Source organism: Acinonyx jubatus, chromosome D4 (assembly GCF_027475565.1).
Source record: "Acinonyx jubatus isolate Ajub_Pintada_27869175 chromosome D4, VMU_Ajub_asm_v1.0, whole genome shotgun sequence".
In the NCBI taxonomy this organism is placed as follows: domain Eukaryota; kingdom Metazoa; phylum Chordata; class Mammalia; order Carnivora; family Felidae; genus Acinonyx; species Acinonyx jubatus.
This window is the reverse complement of record NC_069391.1, coordinates 3,892,780-3,908,885: the sequence shown is the minus strand read 5'-3', so window position 1 is coordinate 3,908,885 and position 16,106 is coordinate 3,892,780. Positions and strand designations below refer to the sequence as shown.

Sequence of the window (16,106 nt, the reverse complement as noted above, 5' to 3'; positions counted from 1 at the left end):
GCATGTATCTGGCAGAGAACAGATTGAAAATGGACGGTGCAGGGGCACCTGGGTGGCTCGGTCGGTTGAGCGTCTGACTTCAGCTCAGGACATGATCTCACGGTTCGTGGGTTCGAGCCCCGCGTCGGGCTCTGTGCTGACGGCTCAGAGCCTGGAGCCTGCTTTGGATTCTGTGTCTCCCTCTCTCTCTGCTCCTCCCCTGCTCATGTTCTGTCTCTCTCTCAGAAATGAATAAACATTAACAAATTTAAAAAAACCAAAAACACCCCTAAAATGAACTGGGAAAGGTGAGTGTTTAAGGCAACAACCATCACCAAAGATTTATCCCTCAGTGACAATGTGCTTAATTTGCTGCGTGAAGGACAGCAGGGATCATATCCAAAGCAGCTGGCAGTGTCCCTCACTAAGGGAACACAGGTGACAACAAAGGCTGATGGTGTCTGAGACCTTCCTACGTACCTAGCAGTGTGCTGGGTATGCAAAGAGGTGGACCAAACCGTCCCGGGGTGCAGAGCCCTAGGCAGCCGAGCTGGGATTCAAACCCACGTCTGTGTGACATCAAACCCACGCTTGGCTTCCCGTTCTGGCCAGGAAGGAGTGGCAGATGTCGTGTGTACCCTCTGTCACAGAAAGCTGTAAAACTGGGGCACCTGGGTGGCTTAGTCGGTTAAGTGTCTGACTTTGGCTCAGGTCATGATCTCACAGTCTGTGAGTTCGAGCCCCGCGTCGGGCTCTGGGCTGACAGCTCAGAGCCTGGAGCCTGCTTTGGATCCTGTGTCTCCCTCTCTCTCTGCTCCTCCCCCACTCACACTCTGTCTCTCTCTCTCTGTCTCCTCTCTCAAAAATAAATAAACATTAAAAAAAAAAGGAAAAAAAAAAGAAAGCTATAAAACTGAGCCAAAGATGGGAAACAGTTCTTTTCAGGCATTAGACTGCCGACTTCATAGGGCTGTGAACCCTGAGAGAAGGGAGACACCCAAGGGAGTCCCACCTTCACCCTGGATTTCTACTTACAAGCACTTTCCAGACCTTAGCATAGGAGAAAGGGAGCCAAACACAGCAGTGGGAAGCAAAGGCTGGACCGAGCGCTGGAATTGGGGGAACAGGGTGATGGGGAGAAGGGAGCCGTGCAGAGAAGGGCTTCAGAAATCCTCATGGGGACTCACTGGGGTCTTCGGTCAGTGCAAAGCAGCACCTGTGGCAGGTGAGAACCTATCCCTACCCCAGGCCTGGCAGAGAAAAGCCCCTGGGACGTTGTGAGCCAAGGGAGAGGCAGGGAGACACTGGTGCTCTGACAGCCAGAGCGAGAGACCGTGTGACCGTGCCCGGCACCCAGTCACCTGAGGTTCCGGGTGCAGGGGTGGCAGGAGCCCACGAGCGTGCACACTTGGGGCTCACCTGAACAAAAACTAAAAGCCTCCACCGGATCAAGCTGATCCTGCAGTGAGTTACTGCCTATTAGCACTCAACTCTTTTTTTTTTTTTCATTTATTTTATTATTTTTTTATTTTTTATTCTTTTTAATATGAAATTTATTGTCAAATTGATTTCCATACAATACCCAGTGCTCATCCCAACAGGTGCCCTCCTCAATGCCCATCACCCACTTTCCCCTCCCTCCCACCCCCCCATTATTATTTTTTTTTAGAGAGAGCTGGGGAGAGGAGCAGAGAGAGAATCCCAAGCAGACTCCTCACTTAGCACTGATGTGGGGCTCGATCCCATGACCCGGGGATCACGACCTGAGCCAAACTCCAGAGTTGGACGCTCAACCAACTGAGCCCCGCCAGGCATTCCTAGCACTCAACTTTTAACTTACTGTTCTTTTAAAATTTTTTTAATGTTTATTGATTTTTGAGAGCAAGAGAAAGTGAGCATGAGCGGGGGAGGGGCAAAGAGAGAGGGAGACACAGAATCCAAAGCAGGCTCCAGGCTCTGAGCTGTCAGCACAGAGCCCGATGCGGGGCTCGAAACCACAAACCGCGAGATCATGACCTGAGCTGAAGTCGGATGCTTAACCGGCTGAACCACCCAGGCGCCCCTTAACTTACTGCTTTTAAAGCAGAACCACACAATCCAGACTCTCAGCAATGTGAGAACCACAACGTCTAGCATCTAATGAAAAACTACTTGAGATGCAAAGACCCATCAATCAGGAAAGTGTGACCCCTACAAAGAGAGAAAACAGGCTATAGAATCAGATCAAGAGGTGACCTGGGTGTCAGAATAAGCACACGAGAACTGAAACCAACTCTTGTTGATATATTTATAATTGTAAAGGGAAAGACAGTTGAAATGGGTGAGCAGCTGGGGAATCTCAACAGAGAAATGGAAACTATATAAAAGAACCAGATGCAAATTCTAGAAACTGGAAAATACAATATCTTAAATGGAAAACACCACTGGATAGGTTGCAATCCATGAAGCGGAAGACAGGAAGACAGGTCATACAATATCCAAACCAAAGCAAAGAGGAAGTAAAGGGAGGCCCGGAAAAAAGACTAGAACCTCAGAGACCTGGAGGGCGGTACCAGTCAGTGTCACGTACATGCAATCAGAATTCCAGAAAGGAGGGAGAGGGAAGGGAGGGAGTGGTGACACAGAGAGGCAGAAAAATACATTTGAGAAAATAATGGCAAGAGAGTCTCAAAATCTGATGAAAAATATTTCAAAATTTGATGAAAAACATCAATCCACAGATCGGAGAATCTCTGAGACCCAACCAGAATAAACCCAACGTAAACCACACCTTGACACATTATAGTTGAGTTTCTGAAAAGTAAAGACAAAGAGAAACTAGTCAGCGCAGCTGGGTGGGGAGACGCTCTATACATGGGGGAACAATGATAAAAATAACCCGAGTTCTCATCTGAGGCAACGCGGGCCGTAAGACAACGGAATGCCGTGTTTAAAGCGTGAAGAGGAAAGCCTGTCAGCATAGATTTCTATGTGCAGCAGGAACATCCTTCAAGAATGAAGGTGCAATACAGACATTTTCAGACAGATGAAAGCGGAATTTGTCGCCAGCAGACGTGCACTACAAGAAATGTTAAAGGAAGTTCTTTAGGCGGAAAGAGAGTGATAGCGGGTGGAAATTTAGACCTAAACAAAAAAGGGTTGCTATGTGTAGGTATATCACAGGACCTTTCCCCTTCATGCTTCCATAGAAAGAAAGAAAGAAAGAAAGAGCGAGCGAGCGAGAGAGAGAGAGAGAGAGAGAGAGAAAGAAAGAAAGAAAGAAAGAAAGAAAACCAAGTGACCAAAGCAAAAATAATTACAATATACTGTAGAGTTTATAACATGGGGAAGTAAAATGTACAACAAAAAAAATAGCACAAAGGACGGGAGCAAGGTAAATGGAAATACAGCACCATAGGCTCTTATATGATACACAAAGAGGTAGAGCATTAATTCAAGGCAGACTGTGACAAGTGAATGATGCTCTGTGACCCCTAGAGCAGCCATGAGCAAAAGAAAGCAAAGACATATAGCAAAAAAGGCAACAGAGGAAATGAAATGGATTGCTAAAAAGCACTGGGTTAATCCAACAGTTGGCAGGAAAGCAGAAACAAAGAAGAGGTAACAGAAGACAAAACACCCAGGACAGGAGGCTTGACACCATACTGAAAACTACTTAAAATGGACATGTACTGAACATCTCAATTAAAGGATGAAAATGTCAGACTGCATTAAAAAAAAAAAAAGCAGGATACAATTATATGCTGTGTACAAGTCACATATTTTGAATGGAAGACACAGATGATTTAAAAGAGAAAAGACAGGGGGCGCCTGGGTGGCTCAGTCGGTGAAGCGTCTGACTCCGGCTCAGGTTATGATCTCACGGTTTGTGGGGTTGAGCCCCGAGTAGGGCTCTGTGCTGACAGTGCAGAGCCTGGAGCCTGCTTCGGATTCTGTGTCTCCCTCTCAATCTCTGCCCCTCCTTTGCTCTTGCTCTGTCTCTCTCTGTCTCTCTCAAACATAAATAAACATTAAAAAAAAATCAAAAGAAAAAAGAATATATACCATACAGATACTAATCATAAGAGAGTGGCTATGTTAGTATCAGATGAAGTAGACTCCAAGAAGATAAGTGTTACCGGAGACAGGGGAGCGTTTCCTAACCATAAAGCGGTCATGTCATCAAGAAGACACAGCAGGGGGTGCCTGGGTGGCTCAGTCGGTTAAGCGTCCGACTTCGGCTCAGGTCATGATCTCGCGGTTTGTGGTTTCGAGCCCCGCGTCGGGCTCTGTGCTAACAGCACAGATCCCGCTTCAGATCCTCTGTCTCCCTTTCTGTCTCCCCTCCCTCCCTCACTCACATGGCTCTCTCTCTCTCTCTCTCTCAAAAATACACAAATAAACACTTAAAAAAAAAAAAGGATACGTTTTAAAAAGTATCTTTGAAGAAGAAGAAGAAGAAGAAGGAGGAGGAGGAGGAGGGGGGGAGGGGGAGGGGGAGGGGGAGGGGAGGGGGAGGGGGAGGAGACAATGACGATGACGACACAGCAGTCCTCAGCGTACATGCTCCCAGGAACGGAGCTTCAAATAACATGTAGCAGAAACCGGCAGAGCAGAGACTCACCCACAGGCAGAGCTGGGGATCTGAACAGATCCCTTTTGGTAACTAAACAATAGCAGTGAGAAACCATGAAGGACACGGAAGAACTGAACAACCCTATCAGACATGTTCTCCTCATTGACATTCGTGGAGCACTGCCTCCTACAATGCCAGAACACATATTCTCTTCTAGTGCACATGGAATTCACCACGTTGAGCCACAAAAAAGTATCAGTACATCTCAAAGGACTGAAACCGTACAAGGTAGGTTCTCTGAGCACAGAGGAATTAGAAACCGATACTTCCCCTGCCCCACAAACCTGGAAAACTCCCAAATATTTGGAAATTAAGCAATACACTTCTACATCATACACAAGTCAAAAAAGAAACCACAAGGCAGATGAGAAAATGTTTTGAACCCAATGATAAAACACAACACGTTAAAATTCTGTGAGATGCAGCTAAAGAAGCGCTTAGAGGAAAATGCGTAGTGTTCAGTGCTTGTATTAGGAAAGAATGGTTTAAAGCCCCTGCCTCGCTTCACGATGTCCCATGAAGAAAATCCTGTAATAATCTTCTCTCTCCTAAAGGGTCCCAGGACCAAGGCTGGGGACACGTTCAGACATGGAACTAGGTTGGACAGCCTTGCTTGCTCCCCTCTCCCAGCCTGGTCGTGCACCCGGATCCATGCATTCCTCTCTGGTTCTTTCTACATCTTCCCTGTCTGTGTGCCAATAAAGGGCACCGCATAGAGCGGGGACTCAATGAGGGCGATTATGACATTGGAATAAAATTCTTCACGGTTGTCTCTGGTTAGAAAATTCACGCTCGCTACAAAAAGAAAAAATCAGAATTGTAGAACATGCCACTCCACAGAGACAGCCAGTTTGGCGTATGCATGTTCCTTCTGATGTTTTCTGAGCATACACTAACACACATTGTAAACGGAAAGGAGATCATCCCCTGAACACTGTTGAGCGACTGGCTCTCCACCCCCTCTCTCATTTAACAATATATCATGAACATCAAGTCACTTTACAGGTTTCTTTTCAATAGCTGCCCCTTCACGTTGATTCATCATTAAATAATTAATGCTCCAGTGTATGGGTTTCCCACAGCTTACTTAATTATCCCCCTTATTAACACAGTTCGGGGTCGCCTCTCTTCCAGCATGCACCCTCACATCTCTTGTTCGACATCTGAGTGCTTCGGTAGAATAAAACCCACGGAGTGAAATCGCTGGGCCAGAGCATGCGCACAGTTCACATGTGACCCCACGGTGCCTGCTGTCTTTCAAAAAGTGCCTTTTTATACTCTCAACCAATTGTGAACACGAGTGTTCCAATCAACCCTGTTGGAGCGAACGTTGGTTTGTTTGCTTGTTCAGAGCTGTTTGCCCACAACCGAAGAGCCGGGAAATGGGGACATGAGAGCCGAGCCAGGGGGTGGCCACAGGGGACCCCGCCGTTCCCTGAGCTCTGGATGCAGATGGGCCTCACGGGGTCTTGTACTTATCAGGAACGCCTTCGAGAAACGCGAACTTTCTGAGTTAGCTGGATTAGCAGAAAAGGCCCCCACGTGGCTCTTTAGCTACAAAACAGAAACCGTGATGAGCTTGCTCTGATCTTCCGTTTGGGAAAAAATCTAGGCCTATGATTTCATTTTTCGTGATTGGTCCGTGGAAAGCAATGTGAATTTAAATACGTTTTTCCTGAATGACTCTGTTTGTGTAAACAAAATCCAGCATAGTGACAACGGTTTCCGTGAGGCCTGGCGCTCTACCACTGTTGAGGCTTTCGGAGCCGCCCTCGGCCGCTCACGCTGTTCCAGCCCTTCGTACGACAGTCCCCTTGATAAACACGTGGGTGCAGCGGCCAACAGACTGGTGCTCGCTCTCGGCAAAGACACCACAACCGTAGCTGCAAATTGAGCCTTGTAATAAGTCAAGAGGTAAAACCTAAAGAACAAGTTACCTGAATAATTTGTTTTGTTTTGTTGTTGTTGTTGTTTTCAAATCGGTGCAAGCCAAAGCATTTTTCACCCTAAGGTATCCAGAGTGCCTTTCCGTACTCATCAAATCAGAGCACTGCCGTTTGCTTTTTTCACGAGGCTACTAGTACGACTATTTTTCATTACTAAACAGAACAATCGCTCCGCTCCCTATCTTCACGTCCCGGGTAGGATTTTCGTCGCTGATTCCTGGCTAGTCTCAGTGGCTTTGGAACTTTACGTTAGAGGCCACCTCCTTGAAAGGCATTTTCGTTCGAAACTTGATCCTTCTGGGCTGGTACATGTACATCCGTGCTTGTTTGTATACATAGATATTTGCGGGGCGTATCTGCAGGATTTGGAGACGTATATATGCGTATTTTTACATTTGGGGCGCGGGTCTCGTTTTTCCTTCACAGCTAGAGGTTACTCGGGCTTGCGGAGCATTTATCAGAAGCGGCGGTGGCGGTGGGGGCGGCCCTTTCACTCCTGGCAGCCGCATTGTTGTCTGTTCCGCTTCTTCCTCCTTTCTGGCCTTTATCCCCCTGAAGGGAGGCTGGCATCCGAGACCGCCGGGGGCCACCTCGGGACAGGCCCGGAGAACCGATTTCAGTATTTCCCTCTCTTCCTGGTAAAATATTTATTGAAACTGTACGAGCTTTCGAGAAGCCTTCCTCTGGTTCAGAAACTGTTTGCCCGTAAACCCGCTGGCCTGGGCTGGGGAGCCAAACGGGACCGGAGAAAATAAATCCGCAGCAGAACTCCAGATTATGCGAGAGCTGTGGCTTCCGGGGAGACCGCAGGGGCCGGAGGAAGCGCCCCTGGTGCAGAGCACAGAGAAACCACTGCTCCCAAGGAGTGAAATATGATGACTAGAAAATGCATGGGCTCTTTGGGCGGCGGACGTGTTTTTATTGGTTAATGTTTTTATGGCCATATTCTCTGTGAGGAACCATCCCTGCGAAGACGGACCTGAAAACTGTTGACGGCAGAGAGCAAGAAAGAGAAGCAACACTGACCTCCTTCTCACCACGCCCACAAGGTGGGAAGGCTTGGGAGGGCAGTGGGGGAAGGGGGGCGGGGGCAGGTTCTGGAAACAGGGCGCGGCCGGGGCACTCACCGTTGACGAGGCCGTATTTCTGGGCCAGGAGGGCAGCCTGCAGACGTTTCCCACTGCCCACGGGCCCGCAAAGCAGCACCCGCGGGGTGAACGGGGCATTAGATCGATGGCTGGTTTGGGCATAGGTCAGAGCTGGAAAGAGAGGATATGGGCATAGTAAACTCAGGTCCTAAAGGAAGGGAAACCAGCTTAAGGCACCTGCGCTCACGCTCTTAAGAACAGTGACGATTTCTCCCGTTTACAGCCGCGTGGAAACCCCCTGGGCGGCTGCCGGCCGCCAGCCGCCACGGGGCGAAGCTGTGGGGAAGGAAATCCGCTTCAGGCTTGGGCACTAAGGCAGAGGGGGGCAGGGGATCCAGAGAAGCCACCTCCGAAGCACTGTCCACCCTGCGGTTCCCCTAACACCTGTGCTTCCCTCCTGGTCGACGGGGGGCTGGTCCCAGCACACAGGATGCACAAGGTTGGGTTGGGATGTTTCCACACTGACCCTGGGCCGAGCCTCTAGCCTGAAGCTTGGAACCGGGCGTCTCCCAGTGTCAGATCTAGACTTTGATAAATGCATCAGGCCTGCAGGGGGCCTCGTGTCCGGGGACTTCTAAAGGACATGGGTAGAGAATAACTTGCGGCTGCGCTCCAGTGACACCAACTTTGTTGGGAGTCTCCAAAGAGACAGTGACCAAATAGGTCCCAGGAGTGGGCAGATGTGGGTGCACGGCTGGCCCATGGCACGCCCTGGCATTTGATGAACAAAGGGGGGAGGCACGGGGGCCAGCGTCTCCAACACTCAGGTGACTCAACAGCAAACCAGGTCACCCCTGACCTGAGCACGGGGGAGGGGCTGTGCAAGCAGCCGAGGAGGCCATTACAGGGCAGCTTGGCACCTGCTGATGCCGAGGGCCGGTGCCAGCTCCCCAGCCACCCATATCAGAACAGGTCTCCCTCTCTAGCCTTGCCTCCTGCCAGGGACCCAGACCGTCCTGCGCAGGGTCAGCCACGGACGGCCCTCTGGTGGCTGTCCTGCCTTTGGACGGATTTAGCTCTAGCAAGGGGCTGAGCCAACACGCGGCCTTTAGGGACCCAGCCACCCCCGAAACCAGGGTGTGCCAACTGCGTGCTCATGGCATTTTGGGCACGTTCCTGGTCCAGGGGTTTGGGCACACCCACCAGGTGCCAGTGGCCCACTTCCAAGTTGTGACAACCACCAATGTCCCCAGGATGGAAGTGGGGGGCCCATGAGAAGCCCTGGGATGTTCATTGTATGAATTTTGAGCTCTCAAATCTTTGTAGGATTTTTTTAACTGGAAGGATCGTTCTAGAGACCGCAACTCCCCCCTTCTTTGGAGATCGAGGCACAGGTAAGTTAACCGACTGTCGTAAAGGTGGTGATTCTAACTGTCTTCATGACAACGTCATACCTACCAGCATGTGTTAAACACTAAGCTAAATAAACACTCTGCGGACTTCGTCTTATTCGATGGGTGCAGCATTCCCACGCGAGATGTGTTACGTTCTTGCCCCGTTTTACCGGGAGCTGGCAGGGCTGGGGCGATGCTCCCACACCTGCGGCTGGGGTGACATTTTCAGCCCCTGAGAATAAGCTGGAGGCTATTCAAGCAAGGCCCCTCCAGCCTCAGAACTTCCTAGATCCACGGCCATCTGAAATGCACAGACACTACGGGCAGAGAAGCCTGCTTACAAATGATGCTTAATTTACAGTAAATAACTAAGTTAATTAGAAGTAATGATCCCCCAGACAGTCTCAACATCTAATTATTCTTTTTAAAAATATGTGGTTGCTGGATGCACTGCAGAGAGATTAAAAAAACAACACAGAATTCCGCACTCCAATTTTCAATGTATCTGTCTGCATTATTAATTAATAATAATTAATATTCAGACACTCACATTTTTATTTACAATTCCAGGCATGAATTCTTTATGAACGATCATCTGAACTTTTAAATTTAATTAAGTGATTTGGAAGTAATTAATGTGTAAATTCAGAACCGTGCCATAAGATAAATGTAGTGGCTGTTTATCTTCAGAGTGCAGTGTAGATTACTAAAGACCCTTCTGAGATGCAAAATCACTGGAAAACCGTAAGGTGTCCACAGCCCGGCTTGTAAAGTGGAGACATTTTCTAGACATCCACCCGTTGGTTGATTGACCTCCTCAGGGAGCGAGGCCGCTGTCCCTGGGCTGTGAGTCCAGCAAAGTCCACGGGCAGGTGGGGGCCAGGGGAACTGCCAGGCCAGGGAGCTCAGAAGCCCTTCCCCCGCAAAACAAAACTTTTCTTAAAGAGATTTGAGGGAATGCACCCCAAAAGGCCATTGTCGGCTATCAAGTGTCTCAGATCTCCGTGCTGGCATTTTTATTGTGTCATTTCCTCAGCATTGCCTAGGAGGGGATAATCGGACGCGGACACACTTCTGAATGATAATTCAGCTGCTCTGGGATCGAACTAGTCTAACTTTCCCTGGCCTTCTTGGACAGGATGCCAAGGCCCGACAGCAATGAGGTGTGATGTTTACTGAGTGCCTCTCTGCACCCATGCTGGGCTCGCGGCTATGGAGATGTGATTTGCAGACTCCCATGTAATCCTCACCCAAGCCTGGGAGGAAGACAAGATTTCTGTTCCCACTTCAGGGATGACAAAACTGAGGCCAAGAGGGGTACAAGGGTTGCCGGAGACTGCCCGGCTGACATGTGGTGGGGACGACGTGTGAACACAGGGCCCCCGGCTCCGACGTCTCCAGGCTCAACCTTCACCCTCCTCCACACGGCTGTGTGCACACATGCACCTGCTTCAGGTGCTTTCTGTGGACCTTTGTCACTGCTCCAATGACAGTGCAGTGGGAGGGGGTGGGGCCACTTCCCCTGCTCTGCATGGACTCACAACCCCTGAGTTGTGTTGCCCGGTTCATGTGTGTGTGTGTGTGTGTGTGTGTGTGTGTGTGTGTGTGTGTGCGGTGGCCGTGGGTTCTGTGCGCATGTCTGTTTTAATTTTTACAAACTTTCTCTTCCTTCTCCCTCACCCCCAGGGCCAAACTTCTTGCCCCCGCTGTCCCTCCCGCCCCACCCCCTCATTATCAAATCTGCTGGCCACGCCGATCGTAGAACGTTATTAGACCAGGGAACCTAGGCCGTCCAGGACTTGACTCCCAGGGTCTCCAGCACATCCTGGTCCCTGGCATCACTGCCACATTAAGGGACCCTAGGACGGGAGGGTCACGGAGGGCCAAGGTGCCTGGGAAACCCACCGCCTGTGTGTTTACCCTGGTAGAAGACGTCCATGCACGGCTGGTCGGCGCTGATGACTTTCAGGATCTTGGGGTAAGCCGGAAGGATCCTGATGATGTTCCTGTGGTATTCCAGCAGCTTCCGTGCCGTCTCCAGCTCTGAGATGCCCTCTGGCACCACCAGCCGGTTCTGGATTTCCGCTTCGGGGGGCCAGTCAAAGGTGGTGTGATAAATCTCTGCAAGGGGACAGGCGCGTGGTTAGAGTCACCCGCGGGGGGCCGCCGAGGCTGCCAGGGCATCTGGCCGGGGGCTTGCCGTCCAGGGGGCCGAAGCCTGGGAGCCCGCCCGGAGCCATGCGGATGCGCTTTGCCTCCGGAGCTGCTCTGACATCTCTGTTAACGATAACAAAACGCCGAGGGTTCTCAGCACGGCGAGAAGGGCGGCCACGACTTCGGAGCACGTGCTCCGAGCCGGGCACTCTGACGGACCCCACCCGCACACGCTCGTCTTCACAGCCATCCGATCACAAGGCACGGGTCACCCCGTGTCCAGGTGAGAAAACCGAGTCTCGAAAGGGGCGGGGCCAGAGTCCACAAACCCAGGTCTGTCTGCTGCCCCGACTCCTCCAGGCCGGGGCTTACCATCTCCCACGGGTCTAGCCCAGCCCGCCACACTGGAGCACGTGCCCGCCTGTGCGGCCCCCGTGTGGCCCTCTGCGGGCACCCCGAGCGGAGAAGGGCTCAGTAAATGGGGGGTGGGGCTGTCAGTCACTCCAACCGATCACTGACCACCTCTGAAACCCCACGGAGCAGGCAGGGGGTGGAGACGTCCTACCTCCCGTCTGAGGGTCGATTCTCTTCCCCAAGTTTCTCTCAATCAGGACGGTGTCTGGAGAGCTCAGCACAACTGGACAGAGAAGGGAGAGAGCACAACCAGGCAGGTTGGGCGGCGGGTCCCAGACACTTGAATCTCGGGGGCTGATAACCTGTCTTGCGTCTCTCTTGCTATGTAACGACCACCCCCGACGTTCCCTTAGAGAGGTCTGCTCAGCACCCAACCGCAAAGGCACAGTCTCAGGCCAGCGGACAGCCCACACTTGAACGTCTCCTCTAACAGTTTTCACGGTAACAACGCAATGAGCAACGTCTTGGTGGGGATGCTCTTGCCACATTTTGGATTATTTCCTAAAGAGAGCTTCTCAGAGGTGGGATTCCCGGAACAAGGAACCGCCAGGGTCAAAACAAAACTCCATTTTTCTTACTTAAAGTTTTTTTTTTAATGTTTAGTCATTTTGAGAGAGAGAGAGGGAGACAGACATGAGTGAGGGCGGGGCAGAGAGAGGGAGACACAGAACTCAAAGCAGGCTCTAGGCTCCGAGCTGTCAGTACAGAGCCCAACGTGGGGCCTGAACCCATGAACCGTGAGATCATGACCTGAGCCAAAGTTGGACGCTTAACTGACTGAGACACCCAGGCAACCCTAAAACTCCATTTTTCTGACAGCGATCCTCAAAGGCCTTTAGCTTTATAAAATTCAACTGTGCTGTCCTTTTTCCTGCTGGGTCCTGGCTGGTGCAGGGCTGAGGGTGGGCACTGGGACTGGGCAATACAGAGCAGGGCATTCCCTTCTGGGGTCTGGGGACAGCCACAGGCTACTCACTGACGTGTCTGGGGGTGATCCCGAGGGTCTGGATCATCAGGGCCTGCTCCCGAGTTTCAGGAATGCCATCCAGAATCCAGCCCTAGGCAGAGAATTGAGAGGTACTCATCTATCTTTACTTTTTAGATTTTTTTTTTTTGGAATTATGAAAGGAATATAATAGTGTTATTTTAAAAAACTGGAACTTTTTTTTTTAATTTTTTTTTTTTAACGTTTATTTATTTTTGAGACAGAGAGAGACAGAGCATGAACGGGGGAGGGTCAGAGAGAGGGAGACACAGAATCCGAAACAGGCTCCAGGCTCTGAGCTGTCAGCACAGAGCCCGACGCGGGGCTGGAGCTCACGGACCGTGAGATCATGACCTGAGCCGAAGTCGGCCGCTCAACCGACTGAGCCACCCAGGCACCCCAAAAAACTGGAACTTTTAAGACAAAAGAAAGTAAATGTTTCTGATAGCCACATCATCCACCTTAACAAGTACTCTTCTATTGTTATATTCCCTTCTTTTTTTTTAATGTTTACTTATTTTCAGAGAGAGAGAGAGAGAGTGGGAGGGGTGGATAGAGGATCCCAAGCAGGCCCTGCGCTGACAACGGTGAGCCCGACACGGGGCTGGAACTCATGAACCCTGAGATCATGACCTGAGCCAAAGGTGACTACACACTCAACTGAGCCACCCAGGTGTCCCTATTACATTCCCTTCTGAATCCTATATTTGTGACCATAATCACAACATACATATTTTGTGTCCTAATTTTTTCCATCACACCTCACAGCCACCAAAGCACTTTCTCAAATAGGCACGCCTGCCCATTGCCACCATTTTCAGTGTCTGCCACATTCTGCCCAGTGAACATGCCACAGTTGCTTAAACATGCCCACGACAGAACATTTCAACTGCTAGTGATTCTTGCCATCATAAATAACGCTGTGATGAATGGTGCTGTGCCTATGGCTCTTTCCACATTGTGGATTCTTTCTTTTTTTTTTTTTTTTTTAATTAAAAAAGTTTTTTTTAATGTTTATTTTTGAGAGAGCAAGAGACAGAGTATGAGCGGGGAGGGACAGAGAGAGGGAGAGAGAGAGAGAGAGGGAGACAGAATCCGCAGCAGGCTCCAAGCTCTGAGCTGTCAGCAGAGTCCGACACGGGGCTCGAACTCACCAACCACGAGATCATGACCTGAGCTGAAGTCGGACACTCAACAGACTGAACCCCCCAGGCGCCCCTCTTTCTTAAAGAGGGTTTCTCAGGTGAGAGATCCTGGGAGAAGGAATCGCTTGAGTCCAAACAAAACCCCGCTTTTCTTAAGAACAAGCCCCAAATCTTGGAGCAGTAAGAGAACTGAGTTCAAGTTTCTGTTCTGTGGCTAACCTGTTCCAGGGCTGAAATCCCTCAGGCTCCAGCCCCTTCTGGGTACATACAGTGAGGGAACTGGTCTAGAACATTTATCTTTATGAACCATGTAAGTCCAATTGTGAAAGAAACACATGACTGCTGGATGTGATGTGGAGGATGCCAAGTCACCGGTAACACCACCGGCCGAGACTAGCCACTGTCGACACTTTGTTGTAGCTCCTTCCAGCCTTCAGCGACTGGCATCTTTTTCCTGGCAGGGGAAGGAATCACACTGGGCATACTACCTTGTGGCCTGTACTTTTCATACAGCAAAAACATTTCTGGAACATTTTCCCATGTGACAAAATGCTCCCCTTCCGGAAGTTTCCACAGCTGCCGGGCAGGAGGTGAACTGACCTGACAAACGTTAACCAATCCCATATTGTTGTTGATTTAGTTTCAGTCCTGTGTTTCACCATTATTTTTAAAAACGCTGTAAGTGTATCCTGAGGCACACAGAATATTCTGGAAATAGATTTCTAACAGTCAACACCCTCTTTTATGACGTGATACATTCCGCCATGTTGCTCTACAGGACTGCCCTGACCAGCGTAGGAATCCAATAGCAGGTCACTTGTTGCCTGTATCTTCGTCAATGTCGGGCATTATCTTGGGGGGGATATCTGTCCAGCAAAGTAGAGTCTGCCATTGCTGCTTTAATTTACGTCTCCTTGATCGTTAGTGGGGTTCCATATTTTTTCCACATGTTTATCGGTAATTGAATTTTTTTTTCTTTTGCAAAATGTCAATTCATACTATCTAGCGAGTTTCCTCTTGGGGTTTTGTCCTTTTATTTATTCACAAGAGCTCTTTACATAAGAAGAATGAACCTATTTTGGCAAACACTACCACAGACCCTTTGAGGCAAACAATGTTGCCGATATTTTTTGCAGATTGTCTTTGACTTTCTAAATTTTGTGTGGGGGGCTGTTTTTTACCACATAAATTTTTGGCCAAATCAACTAGTGCCTCTATGCCTTCATTAATTTCTTAAATTATGCAGGAAAGCACTCAGCCTCCGGAACCCTGGTTTCTAGAACCAATGAAGCAAAAGTGCAAAAAAAAAATTTAACAGCCTTTTCTTGATCTGGTGTTGTATGGATGTGCAAAAAGGCCTTGCTCACAGCAGGCGCCCGTAAATATTCACTTGCATTTAAATTATGTTCTCTCAGGCTACCTGGGTGGCTCAGTCCGTTAAGCGTCCGGCTTTGGTTCAGGTCACCGTCTCACGGTCTGTGAGTTCAAGCCCCACATTGGTCTCTGTGCTGACAGCTCAGAGCCTGGAGCCTGCTTTGGAGTCTGTGTCCCCCTTTCTCCCCACCCCACCCCTGCTTGTGCTCTGTCTCTCTCTGTCTTTCAAAAATGAATAAACATAAAAAAAAATTTTTTTAACACATTAAAAAAAAATTTTTTTTAATGTTTATTATTGAGAAAGAGAGACACAGCATGAGCAGGGGAGGGGCAGAGAGAGCAGGAGACACAGAATCTGAAGCAGGCTCCCGGCTCCGAGCCGTCAGCCCAGAGCCCGACGCGGGGCTCAAACCCACAGACTGTGAGATCATGACCTGAGCTGAAGTCGGAGGCTTAACCACTGAGCCACCCAGGCGCCCCTTTTTAACAAATTTTTTAAAGTAATCTCTACGCCCGACGTGGGGCTCGAACTGAGGACCCTGCGATCAGGAGTCACATGTTCCACTGACCGTGCCAGCTGGGCACCCCTGGAATGACATTAAATGTGTAAATAAATTCATGAAGAGTTGACAGTCTCACAGTATCAATACCTTATCTTCCCTTTTGTCTAAACTGTTGTTTTATGTCCCTCAGCAATGTTCACATTAAACAACTTCTGAAGTCCTTTCAAGTCCTGGGAGTCTAGAGTTACACACACACCCACAGACACTTTTTAATGGCTTCGATCTGATGTCCCGATACAAAGTGAGCTTTGGAAGAATTGAAACAAAGCAGGAAACCCTTGGAGCCTCCACTCAGTAGCGAGGGGGTCAGGTGGCCACCCCAGAAAGCCACAGTCTCTGACACTGGCTCTCAGGAGGGGACCCCCACCAGAGACCCTCCCCCTCCCCCGTGTCATCAGGAGAACTTGGTTGCTTGAAGGTCAGAGGGTGGACTTTTGGGGGTGAACTCA

At 49.7% G+C, this 16,106-nt stretch overlaps 1 protein-coding gene across 5 annotated transcripts in view; it reads right to left on the bottom strand.

The window, feature by feature from the left end:
• The window catches only part of AK8 (adenylate kinase 8), a 129,875-nt gene that overhangs the window by 71,608 nt on the left and 42,161 nt on the right, over positions 1-16,106 (bottom strand). For all 5 annotated transcript variants that reach the window (XM_027035491.2, XM_027035487.2, XM_027035488.2 and 2 more), the window contains 4 exons: positions 12,567-12,648; positions 11,742-11,813; positions 10,943-11,143; positions 7,668-7,799 (listed from right to left, as the gene is read on the bottom strand). In XM_027035491.2, the coding sequence (XP_026891292.1) occupies positions 7,668-7,799; positions 10,943-11,143; positions 11,742-11,813; positions 12,567-12,648 (487 nt within the window). The remainder of the gene's footprint in view (positions 1-7,667; positions 7,800-10,942; positions 11,144-11,741; positions 11,814-12,566; positions 12,649-16,106) is intronic.